The sequence below is a fragment of the Corythoichthys intestinalis genome, chromosome 20, assembly GCF_030265065.1.
Source record: "Corythoichthys intestinalis isolate RoL2023-P3 chromosome 20, ASM3026506v1, whole genome shotgun sequence".
Taxonomy (NCBI): Eukaryota; Metazoa; Chordata; class Actinopteri; order Syngnathiformes; family Syngnathidae; genus Corythoichthys; species Corythoichthys intestinalis.
In genome coordinates, this window is record NC_080414.1 from 1,889,537 (window position 1) to 1,905,432 (window position 15,896).

Below are 15,896 nucleotides of genomic sequence, written 5' to 3' on the forward strand. Positions count from 1 at the left end.
TAGCATTTAAGCTAGCGGACCTTTTGCTATGCAAGTCAGCCAATTTTTATTTTGTTGTACTTAGCTCTTAAAATCACCATCAAATGTGATCGGATCTTTGTCAAAATTACACCCATGAAAAAAATGTCTGCTTTAACTAAAACCACCTAAACATTTATGCGTTTTCAGATTTTAGTGAGGATAGCATGCAAATAATTAAAGGAGGGGGGGGGGGGGAATAAATAAGTGAACCATCAGATTTAATACTTTGTGGCCTCCCCTTTTCCAGCAATAATTTCAACCTGACGCTTCCAGTAGCTGCAGATCAGTCTGGCACATCAATCAGGACTAATCTTGGCCTATTTTCTCTACAAAACCGCTGTTGTTCAGTCAGATTCCTGGGATGTCTGCCATGAATCGCTGTCTTTAGGTCATGCCACAGCATCTCATTGGGGTTCAAGTCTGGACTTTGACTTGGCCACTCCAGAACATGTATTTTGTTCTTCTGAAACCATTCTGAAGTTGATTTACTTTTAAGTTTTGGATCATTGTCTTGTTGCAACACCCATCCTCTTTTTAGCTTCAATTGTCTGACAGACAGCTTCAGGTTTTTTTCCTGCAAAACATCCTGACATACTTTGGAATTCCTTCTTCCATTAATGATTGAGTTGTCCAGGGCCTGAGGCAGCAAAACAGCCCCAAATCATGATGTTCCCTCCACCATGCTTCACGGTGAGGATGAGGTGTTGATGTTGGTGAGTTGTTCCATTTTTCCTCCACACATGACGATGTGTGTTACTCCCAAACAATTCAACTTTGGTTTCGTTAGTCCACAAAATATTTTTCAAAAACTTATATGGAGTTTCCAAGTGAGTTTTTGACGAGCAACAATGTTTTTTTTTGTTTTGTTTTGTTTTTTTAGACGGCAGCGGCTTCCTCCATGAAGTCCTCCCATGAACACCATTATTGGCCATAGTTTTGTTGATGTGTAAACAGAGATATTGGACTGTGCGAGTGATTTCTGTAAGTCTGTAGCAGACACTATAGGGTTCTTTTTTAACTCTCTTAAGTATTCTGCGCTGAACTCTTGACGGCATTTTTGGTGGACGGCCACTCCATTTGTAGACAACTTCTCTGACTGTCGATTGATGAACATCCAGACTTTTAGAGATGGTTTTGTATCCTTTCCCGGCTTTATACAAATCAACAATCCTTGATCGCAGCTCTTTCGAACAAGCCATGGTGCACATCAGACAATGCTTCTCATTAAGACAATTCTTACCCAGTATGTGTTTTATAATGAGCAGGGCAGCTTTAAACCACTCATCAGTGATTGGGCACACACCTGACTTAAATTGTTTGGTAAAAATTGGTTCCTTAGGCATAGGGTTCACTTACTTATTTTTCCCCCTTCTGTCACTGTTTTCATGCTATCCTCATTAAAATATGAAAACCTATAAACGTTTGGGTGGTTTTAGTTAAAACTTTTTTCATCAGTGTGATTTTGACAAAGACCAGATCACATTTGATGGTGATTTTATGCAGAAATGTGAGAAATTCCAAAAAGTTCAGATACTTTTTCATACCACTGTATGAGCCAAAATCGCCAGCAGAGGGCAGCAAAGCCTTACAATTTTCATTTCACTCAATGAATCTAGGCATCATCTCCCATCTTGAAAAGCAATGTAATACAGTCAACAGCTCACATTAGCTCCACCTGCCACAGAGGACAAAAGTAGGGTGACCAGATCCCAACTCTGCTAATGTGGGAGAAAGGTTACATCTGTGTGGGACTCCAATGCTTTGAAATGAAGATTTATTCATTTAAAATGTAATATATATGACGCTTTAGCGCTGCCCAGTCAAGCGTAGACTTCACGGGCACGGTTACGGGTGCTTGCACTGTGTTGGGAGCACCTGCCGCTCCCCTCGAGAGGGTCTGGCGGAAGTGCCGCTCAGTTTGAGCCCCAGTTGAACTGAACAGAGTCAGTGGCCTTGGCAGGCCTTTAGCTAAGCTTTTACTTGGCACACTCGACTCCTAGCTGCGGCGTGTTTATTTCCGCTTCAGGTATGTTTGCGTATTGGGAAACGTATGCATTTGTGTTTCTTTTGCCAATATCTTTGTACCTTGGGATGCTTTTGTTGTGTTGATGTCCTTAAAAATTAAAATAAATGTACAATATTTAAAACCATAGCTTACTTTTTTTCCACCAATGAAATTGTAAAAACTAGAGGTCGACCGCCATGGGTTTTTCAAATGCCAATGCCAATACAGATATTTTAAAAAAATTTTTTAGCTGATTGCAGATATCCAATGTTTTTTTAGGAGACTGAGAGGCTGGCTACAAGTTGATCCAGAAGGTGCTGGCGCTCTTCGATCGAGAAGACCACAGGCAAGCAGGAACACAGGGACATGGCCTGGAGATGTTCAAGAGGACAAGGGCGAGCTGGAGACTGGCCGGACGGTCCTCAAGCGGCCAGCTTTCCCCATGGCATCCTTCGGAATGTTGCTGTGGGACTCCCTGATGTGCAGGAAGCACAAGAGCACCTGCTGGAGTTCCTGGCGGTCCCTCTTCAACTGTTTTGGTGCGAACTTCTCCAAAGTTGTGACTTCAAAAGCGAGGAAGAACTAGGCCTCGGAGTGGCCGACCGGCAGGAAACGGAGCAGAGTTGAGGAGGGCAGAAAGAAGTCGAGGAGCAGGGATTTGTACAAGTCGAGGAAGCTGACCAGAAAACGCAAGGCATAGAAGTAGGGCTGCAGCTATCGAATATTTTAGTAGTTGATTAATCGAGTAATCGGATACGGAACATGAAAAATTAAAATACCTGAGCTGAGCCTCAAACGGTATAAATTAAACGGTATAAATTAATTAAAAAATGAGGATCTATGTACAACAAAAGAACAATTGGCTAACTTACAAAGAAAAAGTCTACTAGCTTAAGTGCTATAAAATTTTAATAAAGTTAATAATAATAATAAAGTTTTTTTCTTTTTTTTTTTTTTTACAATGCTCTTAAATGGTTCAGACACATTTTCCCACAAAAAAAAAAAAAAAAAAAAAAAAACGCTGAATATACCTATAAACTAAACTACGAATGCATTAAAAAACATTAGCTCAAACAAAAATTTAGCTTATGTTGGTCTTAACAAGGATCTTAACAGTTGGATTCAGCCATATGAAAAGACCAGACCAGATGGCACTGTATCCACCCTAATCAATAAAACTAAATGCAAACACTTTCAAAATAAACCATTACAACGCAACTTTAATTAAACGAATACTTGAAGCAGCAAAATTTAATTCGAATATTTTTTTCCTAATCGAATACTCGAGTTAATCGATTAATCGTTGCAGCACTACATAGAAGAAGGCTATGTGATTGTTGAAAGATGAGGCTCATATCCTGGTAATACAACATTAATTATTTGTAATGCCTGAAATACGCATTTTATATTTATGTTTATTTAGGTTTCATACTTTATACTTGCAAGTCACTTTTGAGATTCTAACTTATCTTATCCTGCACTGTAAAGGGAGATGCACCACATTTTCATTGTACAACTGTATAATGACAATAAAAGGGTATTCTATTCTATAATAAGCATACCTGTCAACCCGAGCCGTTGGCGATCTTACAAATAGTGACGTATGCCCTTACAAATTGGTGACTAATCTTACAACATTCCATATAGCGTGCAATATGAAAAACAAAAAATTTAAATAATATTAATTTATTGGTAATATTTTAACATAACCTGGTGCAATCAAAGAACAATCAATATCTTCAGCTACATCATGATTACTAAAATTTAACAGTGACTTTTGTTATAATTGTATGTAGCACTTTTGGCAATTTCTATCATGTCTTAATGGCTGCACTTCAGCTCGCAATTCAGTTTGACTTGAAGGTAGTTCGTTAGTGTGTCCAATTATAAATTAAAAAGGTCACTTGATAAAATTAACTTACCGATGCAATCTTTGAGTCAGGGAAGATTTCTTTTTTTAATTGTGAGGTGTGATCAGCAAGAGTTGCAGGCAAATTGTGTTCGGCATCAAATTGGCAGAATGAAATCGCCGCTTTCGTCATTTTCATTCTGCAGACTCTATGACCAGTGTTGTTAATCTTACTTTTAAAAAGTAATTATTTACAAATTACTTCTCCCAAAAAGTAATTGAGTTAGTAACTCAGTTACCTGAAGGTAAGAGTAATTAGTTACTTGGCAAAGTAACTGGTGTTACCTTTCATGTTTTTTTTTTCATTAAAAAAAAAAAAAAAAAAGGTAACCTTTGCTATGTTTGGAAATCGTTTAATGTTGTGAATCAACTGTTAAAGTTGTTAAAATTGCTACCGTTTTTGCATTAGTTCCCTTCTGTCTACTTTCGACGTGAAAGTTTTGAAACGGTTTTATCAATTTTAAGATAGATTCAAGTCAAAATTTTGCCGATTTAGGAGTATTTTAGATAAAAAGTTACTTAAGTTCGCTAGGAATGTTCACTACAACAGAGCCTTTCTGGAGAAGTCTACTGCTTCAAAATGGCAGCCGTTTATTAACGCCGCCGTCTGTCATTTCGCATGTAGTTCTATAAGCATTTGATATCTAGGCGTAGATTGTAGGCTGTCGGCTACAGTCAGGAAATATTGGAGCCGCCTAGCCTACCATCGCGTTTGCTACAGCGTCACAAAAGTCTTCTCTCTATGTGTCTCTGACCTTTCTCGCGTCATTCAACCAAAGTAGTAACGCACATTGTCTTGTTGCCGAAACGGTGACAACATCCGGAGAAAAAACGTAATGCACAAAAAACGTACAGATTTTGAACGTATGGCGCACACATTTGAAAAATCAGTGCTAACTTGTACAAATTACACCGAAACCGTACAACTTGACAGGTTTGAATAAATTGTGATTGTATATAGAATTTATTAATAATCTATATATTATTTATGATTCTGCATGTTTTCCTCAGGTATTAAGTTTCTGATGTGAAAATTGATTCATTAGCTGTTGAAAACATGCAGTAAATAAAAGAAAAAATAAGTTATTATTTTAACTTTTATAGCCATTTTAAGTTTTGTTATACAAAAAAATAATCAGGATTATATAAGGGAATGACTGAATTTTTTGATGCCGGTGCTCATGGAGACTCATATGACTAAGGTAGGTGCCTGTTTTGGTTTTAGGTCGGTAGCAGCTTTGGTTTTGAAAATATTTGAAGTTTTTGAGAGTAGGCCCCCTACGGATCGGCCCTGCGCCCCGTGTCATGTCAATGTGTTATGAAGTCCATGGGTTAGTAAATTTTTTTTTTTTTTAAATTTAATAAAAGAGTTTTGACAAATACCTTTCGATATTAGCGCACCTCCTTTCTCTTCTTTCCTCACCCCCTCTTTCAGAACAGACTGTTTAAAAGGAAAATGAAAAAAGAATCAGCAAATAATGCTAAAGCAACGGCTGCCTCAGATGAATTTTCAAATCCACAACACTTTGGCGTGACCCACTGCTGCGTGCTTTGATTACACACAGCAGTTATGGTATGCCTTTAATTTTTGAAATTAGCCTTAAGGCACACATATAGCCAACTCCATTTATCTACCAGTGTCAACGAACACAAAACAGTTACAAATAATGACACCATATCAGGTAAAAGAAACAAACAAATCTGTTTTGGAGCAATAATTAAGAGTCCTTCGACAATCCGCAAAGATTTTAGCAACTGCTAGCCAACAGCTACAGCAACCGCTAAAACAGATGTCAATAATACAGTACAACCAATGAATGACATTATTCTGAGATATGCTTCAAGACATGAGCTAAGGGGAGTAAACAAAAAAACCTTCATAGCTTTCTGTAATGTACTACCCATGTGCATCAATAGAAGTAGCTCAGGGGTCAGCAACTTGCGGCTCCGAAGCCACATGCAGCTCTTTGAACCCTCTGATGCCGAACCCTCAAATTAATATTTGATTCATATTTACTCTGGCGTTTACTGATTTGACAAAGAAGTTTAACTTCCTCTGAGTAAGGTACGGCTCACCATTTTGTTAGCATTCATTCTGCTAGCTAAATGGAAATTAAATTCCGTGTGTGTAAGTGTGTAGGTATATGGCGGAAAACAAAGGCAAGGCTGAAAAGGCAGCTTCAGCTCTTGCACTCTTTAAAATAAACTGTTGTATTTTAAGCCAAAAGAACTTGTGTTTGATAGAACAATATGTCTACAGTATATGCTGCCATATCAGATTCATGGCGCATTAAGCCGCCAAACTATTTTTAATCAATTTTACCCTGGAAACCCCCGTTTACAGACGTCGCGAAACCACTTTTGTTTCAACCTGGCCATAAAAAAAAGGTAAGTAATCGTATTTATTAATCGAAATGTCTGTCATTTTTAGCTTGGAATCATTAATTGGTGACTAATAACTAACTTTAAAAAATTATTCACTCGCATAAACGTTTAAACAAATCACGTCACAATGAAAAAAATTAGCATCTGTAAAAAAGTCACGGATATCTACCTCATAGCTATCGCATAATGGTATTTTTTCGTTACTGTCGCATTTCCCCCCCAAATATTTTAAATGATAATTGATCCAAACAAAGGAAAAATTGAAAGGAAAAAAAAACGTTTAAAAGGGTAAATATATGAAAATGAAAATCTCGATCACGCCTTGATGTCTGCGATTTCTGTATTGCGACGTTATTATATTACCGTGTCTCACCCAAAAAATCCCCAAAAAGATGAGACATGCTACACAGAGTTTTTGGATCGAAATAAGGCAAGTACGCCATAATTTCTTGTTAAAATCAGGGTGTCTTTAATTATGCTCTCTCATGCTCTCACCTCAAGTTAGGGCTTTTTTTTTTTTTTTTTAATGCCCTCCTGTTCAAAAATTTTCTTCCCCCAGAAAATTGAGATTTTAAGCTTTACACTGATGTATCACACATACGTATAGGAAAATTTTCCGCCATATATAAATTTGGCCAAATTTCAAAATTGTCCTATATGCATGTGTGATACATCATTGGGAAGCTTAAAATCTCAAAGAAAATTTTTGAACAGGAGGGCATTTTTTTTTTTTTTTTTTAAACAGCAAAACCCTAACTGGACGCGAGAGCATAGTTAAAGACGGCACGATTTTAACGAGATATTATCACGTACTTACATTGTTTCGATCCAAAAACTCCGTATAGCATGTATCACTTAGTGTCAAGACACAGATGTGAATGGCCACAGCCGGATTTTGGGGGGATTTTATGGGTGAAACATGGTAGTACAACAAGGGTCAAGATGCAGAAATCGCAGACATCAAGGAGCGTTTAAGATCGTTTTTATCATATATTTACCCTTTTAAACTTTTTTTTTCAAATTTTTCTTTGTTTGGATCGATCATCATCTAAAACATATTTGGGAAATGCGACAAAAAATATACAATCAAGTGATAGTTATGAGGTAGATATCCGTGACTTATTTACAGACACCATTTTTTTCCATTATGACGTAATCTGTTTAAAAGTTTAGAATATGCGAGTGAATTTTTTTTTTTGTTTTTAACAGAATATTAGACATCAATGAATGATTCTAAGCTAAAAATGACACATTTTGAATAACAAAAATACTTACCTTCTTTTTATAGCTGGGTTGAAACAAAAGCAGTTGAGCGGCGCCTGTAAACTGGGGTCTCCAGGGTAAAATGGAGAAATTAAATAGTTCGGGGGCTTGATGCACCATGAATCTGCTAATGCAGCATATAGACATATTGTTCTATCAAACACAACAGTTGTTTTGGCTTAAAATACAGTAGTTTATTTTAAAGAGGGGTACAAGAACAGACACTGTTTTTTCAGCCTTGTCTGTGTTTTCCACCATATACATACATACAGTCGAAAACTTGTATTTTCTGTGCAAAAGGGGACAAAATGGCTCAAAGTTTTTAAAGGTTGCCGACCCCTGAACTAGCTCAAGTATTTATTTTTATATGTTTGAGGAACGTCAACCGGGTTCGCTTGTTATTTCCGGGTCACACTTACAATGTCTAACAGTTTGTCAACACACGTTGGAAGCACGCTGTGTTGTTCAGTGAGGTGTTGAGACAGGGAGGCTTGGTCTTCTTGCCCTTTTTGGCACAAAGGGCACAGCCATGGTGCGATGCCATTGCTGTAAACGCTTGCCTTCTCCCCAGACTCCTCCTGACGAAAAAAAGACAAGTAGTTAGGAAGTAGTCAAGTTTTTCAAGCAGAGCCAAGTTCTCAACTGCTAATTTGCATGAATATAATCATATTTAAAAATGAGCAGTTACCTAATTTGATTAAAGCGCTTCATTAACACTAAAAAGCTAAATGGCATTTAGTTAGAGAGAAACCTTGAAATGCAAGCGTCTGTTTTCACGCGCTAACCGCTCTTGTCCATTTAATATGTAACACAAAGTTACCAACTTTTGGAATTTGATTTGATTTCGTATCATTTCATATGATCACCGCCTGTGAAAAAACCAACAGCATAATCTAGACAACATTCCTGCTTAGTCATGCACTCGCAGTGTTTGAAATGATTCACACAAAAAGTACACCATTCATTAGAGGGATACATTCGTCATCTAAATGGTAAATTCCAAATAAGGTGTTCCAATGTAAAATGAAACAAGATAAATAGGGATGATTAAAGTGCAAACAGAACAATGCAAGCTGTCCTAGACGATCAATCATGTTACAATGACAGGAAACGATGCATAAGGGCGCTCAGGTGACAGTGATATCATTTCGTGGCACTTCAAGGTAATAACTGGACAGTTTGCACAGCGTTGTAAGAACATCTCGACACAGGCACAGCACAAGAAGAATTATAACTTGTGAGACGAGCTCTTTTCATTGCTCCATAATTGACTAGGTAGGTTTTTCATAGAAATTTTAAAGGGTCAGACTAAGTTAGCGAGATGTGTCTGCTTTCTGACGTTTCTCATGCAGTTTCGGAAGCGAAAATTAATATGGTTACACGCTGGACTGGTCAAACAACAATTATCACTTACACTGCTGGCCAAAAGTATTGGCACCCCTGTAATTCTGTCAGATAATGCTCAATTTCTCTCAGAAAATGATTGCAATTACAAATGCTTTGGCAGTAATATCTTCATTTATTTTACTTGAAATGAAAAACACAAAAGAGAATTGGGGGGGGGGGGAGATAAAATTACAGTATTATCATTTTACTAGGGCTGTCAAACGATTAAAATTTTTAATCGAGTTAATCACAGCTTAAAAATGAATTAATCGTAATTAAACACAATTCAAACCATCTATAAAATATGCCATATTTTTCTGTAAACTATTGTTGGAATGGAAAGATAAGACACAAGATGGATATATACATTCAACATACGGTACATAAGTACTGTATTTATTATAACAATAAATCAACAAGATGGCATTAACATTCTGTTAAAGCGATCCATGGATAGAAAGACGTAGTTCTTAAAAGAAATGTTAGAACAAGTTACAGAAATTTTATATTAAAACCCCTCTTAATGTTTTCGTTTTGATAAAATTTGTAAAATCTTCAATCAAAAAATAAACTAGTACCTCGCCATTGTTGATGTCAATAATTACACAATGCTCATGGTGCTGAAACCCATAAAATCAGTCACACCCAAGCGCCAGCAGAGGGCGACAAAACATCAAAAAACAAGTAACAAGTGGACATGACACTGTGCTGTCATTTTAATCTGTTTGAGCGGGGCATGTGCGTTAATTGCGTCAAATATTTTAACGTGATTAATCAAAAAAATTAATTACCGTCCGTTAACGCGATAATTTTGACAGCCCTGCATTTTACACAAAACTCCAAAAATGGGCCAGACAAAAGTATTGGCACCCTTTGAAAAATCATGTGATGCTTCTCTAATTTATGTAATTAACAGCCCGTTACTTACCTGTGGCACATAATGAAATAACACTTGCAGCCAGTTAAAATGGATTAAAGTTGACTCAACCTCCGTCCTTGTGTGTACCACATTGAGCATGGAGGAAAAAGAAGACCGAAGAACTGTCTAAGCACTTGAGAAGCAAAATTGGGAGGAAGCATGGGCAATCTCAAGGCTACAAGTCCATCTCCAAAGACCTGAATGTTCCCGTGTCTACCGTGCGCAGTGTCATCAAAAAGTGTAAAGCCCATTAGACTGTGGCTAACCTCCCTACATGTGGACGAAAAAGAAAAATTGACGAGAGATTTCAACAAAATATTGTGCGGATGGTGGACAAAGAACCTTGACGAACATCCAAACAAGTTCAAGCTGTCCCGCAGTCTGGGTAAATGGGCCGGACAAGAATATTGGTACCCTTAGCCTAATACTTGATAGCACAATTTTTAGATAAAATAAATGAACAACCACTATCCATCAATGAGTTTCTTACAACACTCTGCTGGAATTTTAGACTATTCTTCTTTGGCCCACTGCTCCAGGTCTCTTACATTTGAAGGGGGCCATTTTCAGATCTCGCCACAGGTGTCCTAGGAGATTCAGGTCTGGACTCATTGCTGGCCACTTTAGAAGTCTCCAGTGCTTTCTCTCAAAGCATTTTCTAGTGCTTTTTCAAGTGTGTTTTGGGCCATTGTCTAGCTGGAAGACCCATGACCTCTGAGGGAAACCTAGCTTTCTCACACTGGGCCCTACATTATGCTGCAAAATTTGTTGGTAGTCTTCAGACTTCATAAGACCATGCGCACAGTCAAGCAATCCAGTGCAGGAGGAAGCAAAGCAAACCCAAAAAATCAGGGAACCTCCGCCATGTTTGACTGGAGGGACTGTGTTCTTTTCTTTCAAGGCCTCGTTTTTTTTTTTTTTTGTGACTTCTATATTGATGCCTTTTCCCAAAAAGCTCTACTTTTGTCTCATCTGACCAGAGAACATTCTTCAAAAACGTTTTTGGCTTTCTCAGGAAAGTTTTGGCAAACTCCAGCCTGGCTTTTTTATGTCTCTGGGTCAGAAGTGGGGTTTTCCTGGGTATCCAACCATAGAGTCCCTTTTCATTTGGGTAGACACAGGAAAAATCAGGTTTTTGGAGATGGACTTGTAGCCTTGAGATTGCCTGTGCTTCCTAACAATTTTGCTTCTCCAGTCCTCAGACAGTTCTTTGGTCTTTTCTCCATGCTCAATGCGGTACACACAAGGACACAGGACAGAGGTTGAGTTGGGGTGTAACGGTACACAAAAATCTCGGTTCGGTACGTACCTCGGTTTTGAGGTCACGGTTCGGTTCATTTTTGGGACAGTAAAAAAACCAAAATGCAAAATATAAATGTGCTAGTTGTTTAGTAAAAACTTTTGTGCTTTCAACAATAGGAACATTAGCCTATACAAAGCTAGAATTCTGCTCAAAAAATAGCGGGTATTTAAAGATAATCCAATAACAATTTGACTTAGACCCCGCGTATTGGTCAGCTTTCTTTCTGAAAGAAAGAAAAGTAGTCCTGTGCTAAAGAGAAAAGCAATCCCGATGACAAAGATTTTAACATGTATTTTGCAAATGAAATGCCTCAATGAAACTTTTTTTCTTATGAACGTTTTCAAAAGCTTTATTGGTGGATTTTCTCAAGTTAAACCGCCACACAGAAATTAATAAATTTAATTGTGTAAGCAGGATCTGTGTATTATTCTTATTATATGACTACAGTTGTTTTAGCTCATTTCATTTTATTTAAATGGGCTATTATTTATTTTATTATGCATTTATATTTTACAAATGTGATGCAGTATTCATTTATATTGTATATTTTATGTTGTATAACTTTAGTTCCTATGTGAATACTAGTTCCTACTTGTTCTGTTGTGGTAGGTGGGTTTTGTATTGAACACGGGGCCGTGTTGGTTCTTATTATAGCAGAGAAGACACCAGTAAATAAACAAAGACAAGTCAACTGTGTCCCGATCTACCACTCAAGAGATCTGATGGACTCAAAAAGTAGGTTACGATTGCATATTAGTTTGAAAATCGACCGGATCCACCGTATTATTACACGACTGACTTCCGGCCCAATCCTAGCTCGTAGTACTGACGCAGGAGGGCCGCGTCTCGCGTCAAATAATTAACTCTGCTGTTCTTTTCGCATGCGTCGCGTTGAGCCGCTTCTGGGACGCATCTAACACGCGGCCGCACTGCGACTGGTGTGCATTGGCTAAATGACTAACGCCCGCGTTTCTCTGCGTTCTCGCGGCGGCCACGTTATCGCGCCGTTGACGTTTCTGGGTTATACTGTCCTACCGTGTCGGTCCTCATTATAATAGAGAAAATTGAGTAAATATAATCTACACAAAGAAACTGTAACCCGATCGACTCACAGCCTCGAAAAGTAAGGGTTATATTACGTCAGAAACTCGTTCGGTACGCGTCCGTTCCGAACAGACTACCACGTACCGAAACGGTTCAATACTATTACATGGACCGTTACACCCTTAAGGTTGAGTCAACTTTAATCCATTTTAACTGGCTGCAAGTATTATTTAGTGATTGCCACCACCTGTTATGTGCCACAGGTAATTGTTAATTACGCAAATTAGAGAAGCATCAGAGGATTTTTGAAAGGATGCCAATACTTTTGTCCAGCCTATTTTTGAAGTTTTGTGTAAAATAATAATGATAAAAAAAATTTCCCCCCATTCTCTTTTGTGTTTTTTCATTGCAAGCAAAATAAATGAAGATATTACTATCAAAGCATTTGTAATTGCAATCATTTTCTGGGAGAAATTGGGCATTACCTGACAGAATTGCAGCAGTGTCAGTACTTTTGGCCAGCACTGTAAGTGAGAGGTTGTTCTTTGCAGCATGAGCATCAAAGCAAAAAAAAAAAAAAAAAATTTCGGTATTGGATCGGACTGTATTGGCAGATTCTCAAAATGAGGTGACTGACTCGGGTGCAAAAGTATGCAATTAGTATTCATATTATACAGTTTAATCCAGCCTAACGGGGTTTATCTGTGTGAATGATGAAGATTGGTGTGTGGATCCAGGAAGCCATGTCATGCCATTTTTAAGTATTAACTCAGATGTCCAATCATTTTTAGACGATCGAAATTGGGTAAATTGAGACACAGCTAATATTCGCCTCCTCTTTTATTGCTTTGGTTCTCCCTCACTCTGTGCTTCCTTTTTAACTTCCCGCGGGTATAAACAGTATGTAGTATAAATTTGGGCAAAGGTTTTCACATTCTAACTATCAGTTGCAGTTTGTGTTCAAAAGCTGCTCTGTCCAGGACTTGCTCAACCTAAAAAACAGGACTTCAGGAAATTGTTGAAGAGGATGACATGGAAATTCAGACATTACATTTGCAACAATTTTCAGCATTTTGCGTAGCAATTACGAGTGGGCTTGGGTGATCAGATTCCACATCGTTGTGTCTGAGCAACCAACTTTGCACCCATCTTTGAGCATGAAAACTAGTGATGTCCCGGTCAAATACTCAGCATTGGTATCAGCGCCTGATACGGCTATTTTTGGGGTATCGGATTTGGTTAAAAGATCGGATCTGATTCCATTCCATTGGTTTGTGTTTTTTTCTTTTTGCAAAGTGTTTGGACTTTGCATTTCGCCTGACACCTCACGGCCACTGTACTTTTCGACTGCTATAAATCAAACCACTTGACAAATTATGTCCGCTGTGTGAGACTACTGCTCTTTAGAAACTCATGATAGTAACAGAGCAATATTTGTAAACGGAGCATTTCTTGAGGAGGTACCAGCAGAGCTTGGTTGAATACAAAAAAAAGATTTGTCCTTGACTGGTTACATTATTTTTAATTATTGAAAAATATCAGCATTGTGACATCCATAATGCAAACCTTCCCAAATCAGTTCAAAGAAAGCACCCAACTTTAGCAATATTCTTTCCCCAATGACAGGATGCCATTACAAAATACAAGTCCATTACCTCAACAGTCACAATTACAGTTAAAGATTACTAAGCGTGTGGTATAATCCAATTTCACATATTTAAAACAGAAATAACGCATTATGGATTCATCTATGTCAGCAACATAACAGTGACAGACCCATCAAAGAATGCTCTTTCAACACCATGCATTAATTAACTCCGTATACTTCTCGTTACATTTTTGCTTGATGTTAGAACGCATTTCCCCATCAGTGAGGTTTGAAAAATTCAAAACAATGCAATACTCCAAACTTTACTGCCAGACATGTCTAGTGCTGTGAAGAATGTTCATTCATTTTAAAACCATCATGTCGTGACCAAACATCTTCCATGTAGCCTCTTCGAAGCCTAAATACAACAGTTGACAATGGTACGTTCAATAATCAATGCTGTACTAAAATAAAAAGCCAAGCAAAGTTGCCTCATGCAGCGAACGAACTATCGACACAGCTACAATTCCTCACTTCCTCGTCATGCCAATTAGCAAGCTAGCAGGGGTATATGACCAGATAACACTCCTGACGTCAAATAGCCACATATTTAAAAGCTACACATAGCGTGCGTAGTCATTAAATAGCTAAGGCACATCTTAATTGGTGTTATGTCGACAATAGTCGGCTAATTAGTCAGCAGTCTAATTAGCCGGAGTCGTGAATCAATTAGCTAGCGAGCTAAGTTGAGCAGCTGCCCAAACCCACCCAACCTTGTGAACGTCGCATAACTGATGTTACTTTCCCGAGCGTAATTAAGCAGTGGACACGATACATACAGTCAAATTGTAATAGAAACGCACCGCAACGTGGCTGTAGTCGAGTCCGAGCTTCTTGGTAAACAAAAATCGGGGGAGTTCGAGTCGTATCACTTTGCTAGCCTAGCCAGGCTGTTAGCAAGCAGAGATAATTAAGCTCCGAACGGGGCGAGTCTTTCTCGCTCTCTCAATTCACCCCTCCCCTTTCAAACTCCGCATGATCCAGGTGGCCCTCGACCGCAGCCACTTCACTCCCCCCCCTAAAACATTACCCCGCACTCCCTTTGGCTTGGCTTCTTATCAAAAACACGGCCCTCGATTTGTCTCCTTACCCGCCGGGCATCTACTAGTGGTCCGCCCGCCTCCCGCTTGCTTGCCTGCTTGCTTGCTTAACAGCGCAAATTGAGGCCTAGCCCGACTAGAGCCATTTAATTAACAAACGTTCTCAGCTTACAGATGTGTTTCGAAAACACTCGCCTCCCCCTTTTCCTCCTCCTCTCCGAGCTCCTTTTGATGCCCCCCTCCTTCGGAATCGTACCTTTTAAGCCCTCGCGGTGCAACACATGCTCGTCCTACGGTGACATTTTTAAAAGCGTAATTGGTAAGAAGAATTAAACGATTGGGGAGGGCGTCAAATGAGAAAGCGACGACTTGAAGCTGGGTTAGTCCGAGAGTCTCGATCGCCGCCCTCGACGATCGGGGGTGGGGGGGACGTTCTTAACGAGAGCAGGCGAAACACAGGACAAAAAAAAGTTTGGAATTTAATGTTGGCTTTCTAAGGATAAGTCACGTCGCAATCCGTCGGCTCGATCGGTCGCAGCCCCCCCCCCAGCTACCCCCCGATCCGATGTGCGTTTTAATTAAGTTCAGAGCAATTAGCTAATGCTTCTTGTTTTTACCTGCATGGTCGCCGCTCCAGCACGGACACACGCACGGACACACACATAAACACACACAACACTTCCTTCGTGGGCTCCTCACAAGTGAAAAGTTTTGCTGCCTGCCCCTCTCTCTCTCTCTCTGCTTTTCTCTTTTGGTGTCACTCTCCCCTCCCTCCATTCGCCCTCTCTCTCTGACTCTCTCCCCCCCTTCCCCTGGTAAACACACCACAGCTCCCCCCAAGGCTGATTGCTGACATTCAGAAGGGACACACAACCATCAAATCCCTTATGTAAACCGACAGATACATGACAGATGTATCAAAAAGCCAAATATTTGAATTAGCGCTATGGCGGGGGGGCTCATTTAATTTGTC

General features: G+C 39.0%; 1 protein-coding gene across 1 annotated transcript in view; it reads right to left on the reverse strand.

Moving 5' to 3' along the window:
* zfhx2 (zinc finger homeobox 2) overlaps positions 1–15,678 on the reverse strand; it is a 28,174-nt gene extending 12,496 nt beyond the window's left edge. Inside the window, exons 1-3 of the mRNA XM_057824245.1 lie at positions 15,541–15,678; positions 8,003–8,161; positions 5,319–5,376 (exon numbers count right to left, since the gene is read on the reverse strand). Coding sequence (XP_057680228.1) covers positions 5,319–5,376; positions 8,003–8,161; positions 15,541–15,546 — 223 coding nt within the window. The 5' untranslated portion in view covers positions 15,547–15,678. The remainder of the gene's footprint in view (positions 1–5,318; positions 5,377–8,002; positions 8,162–15,540) is intronic.
* Between the last annotated feature and the right edge of the window lie 218 nt (positions 15,679–15,896).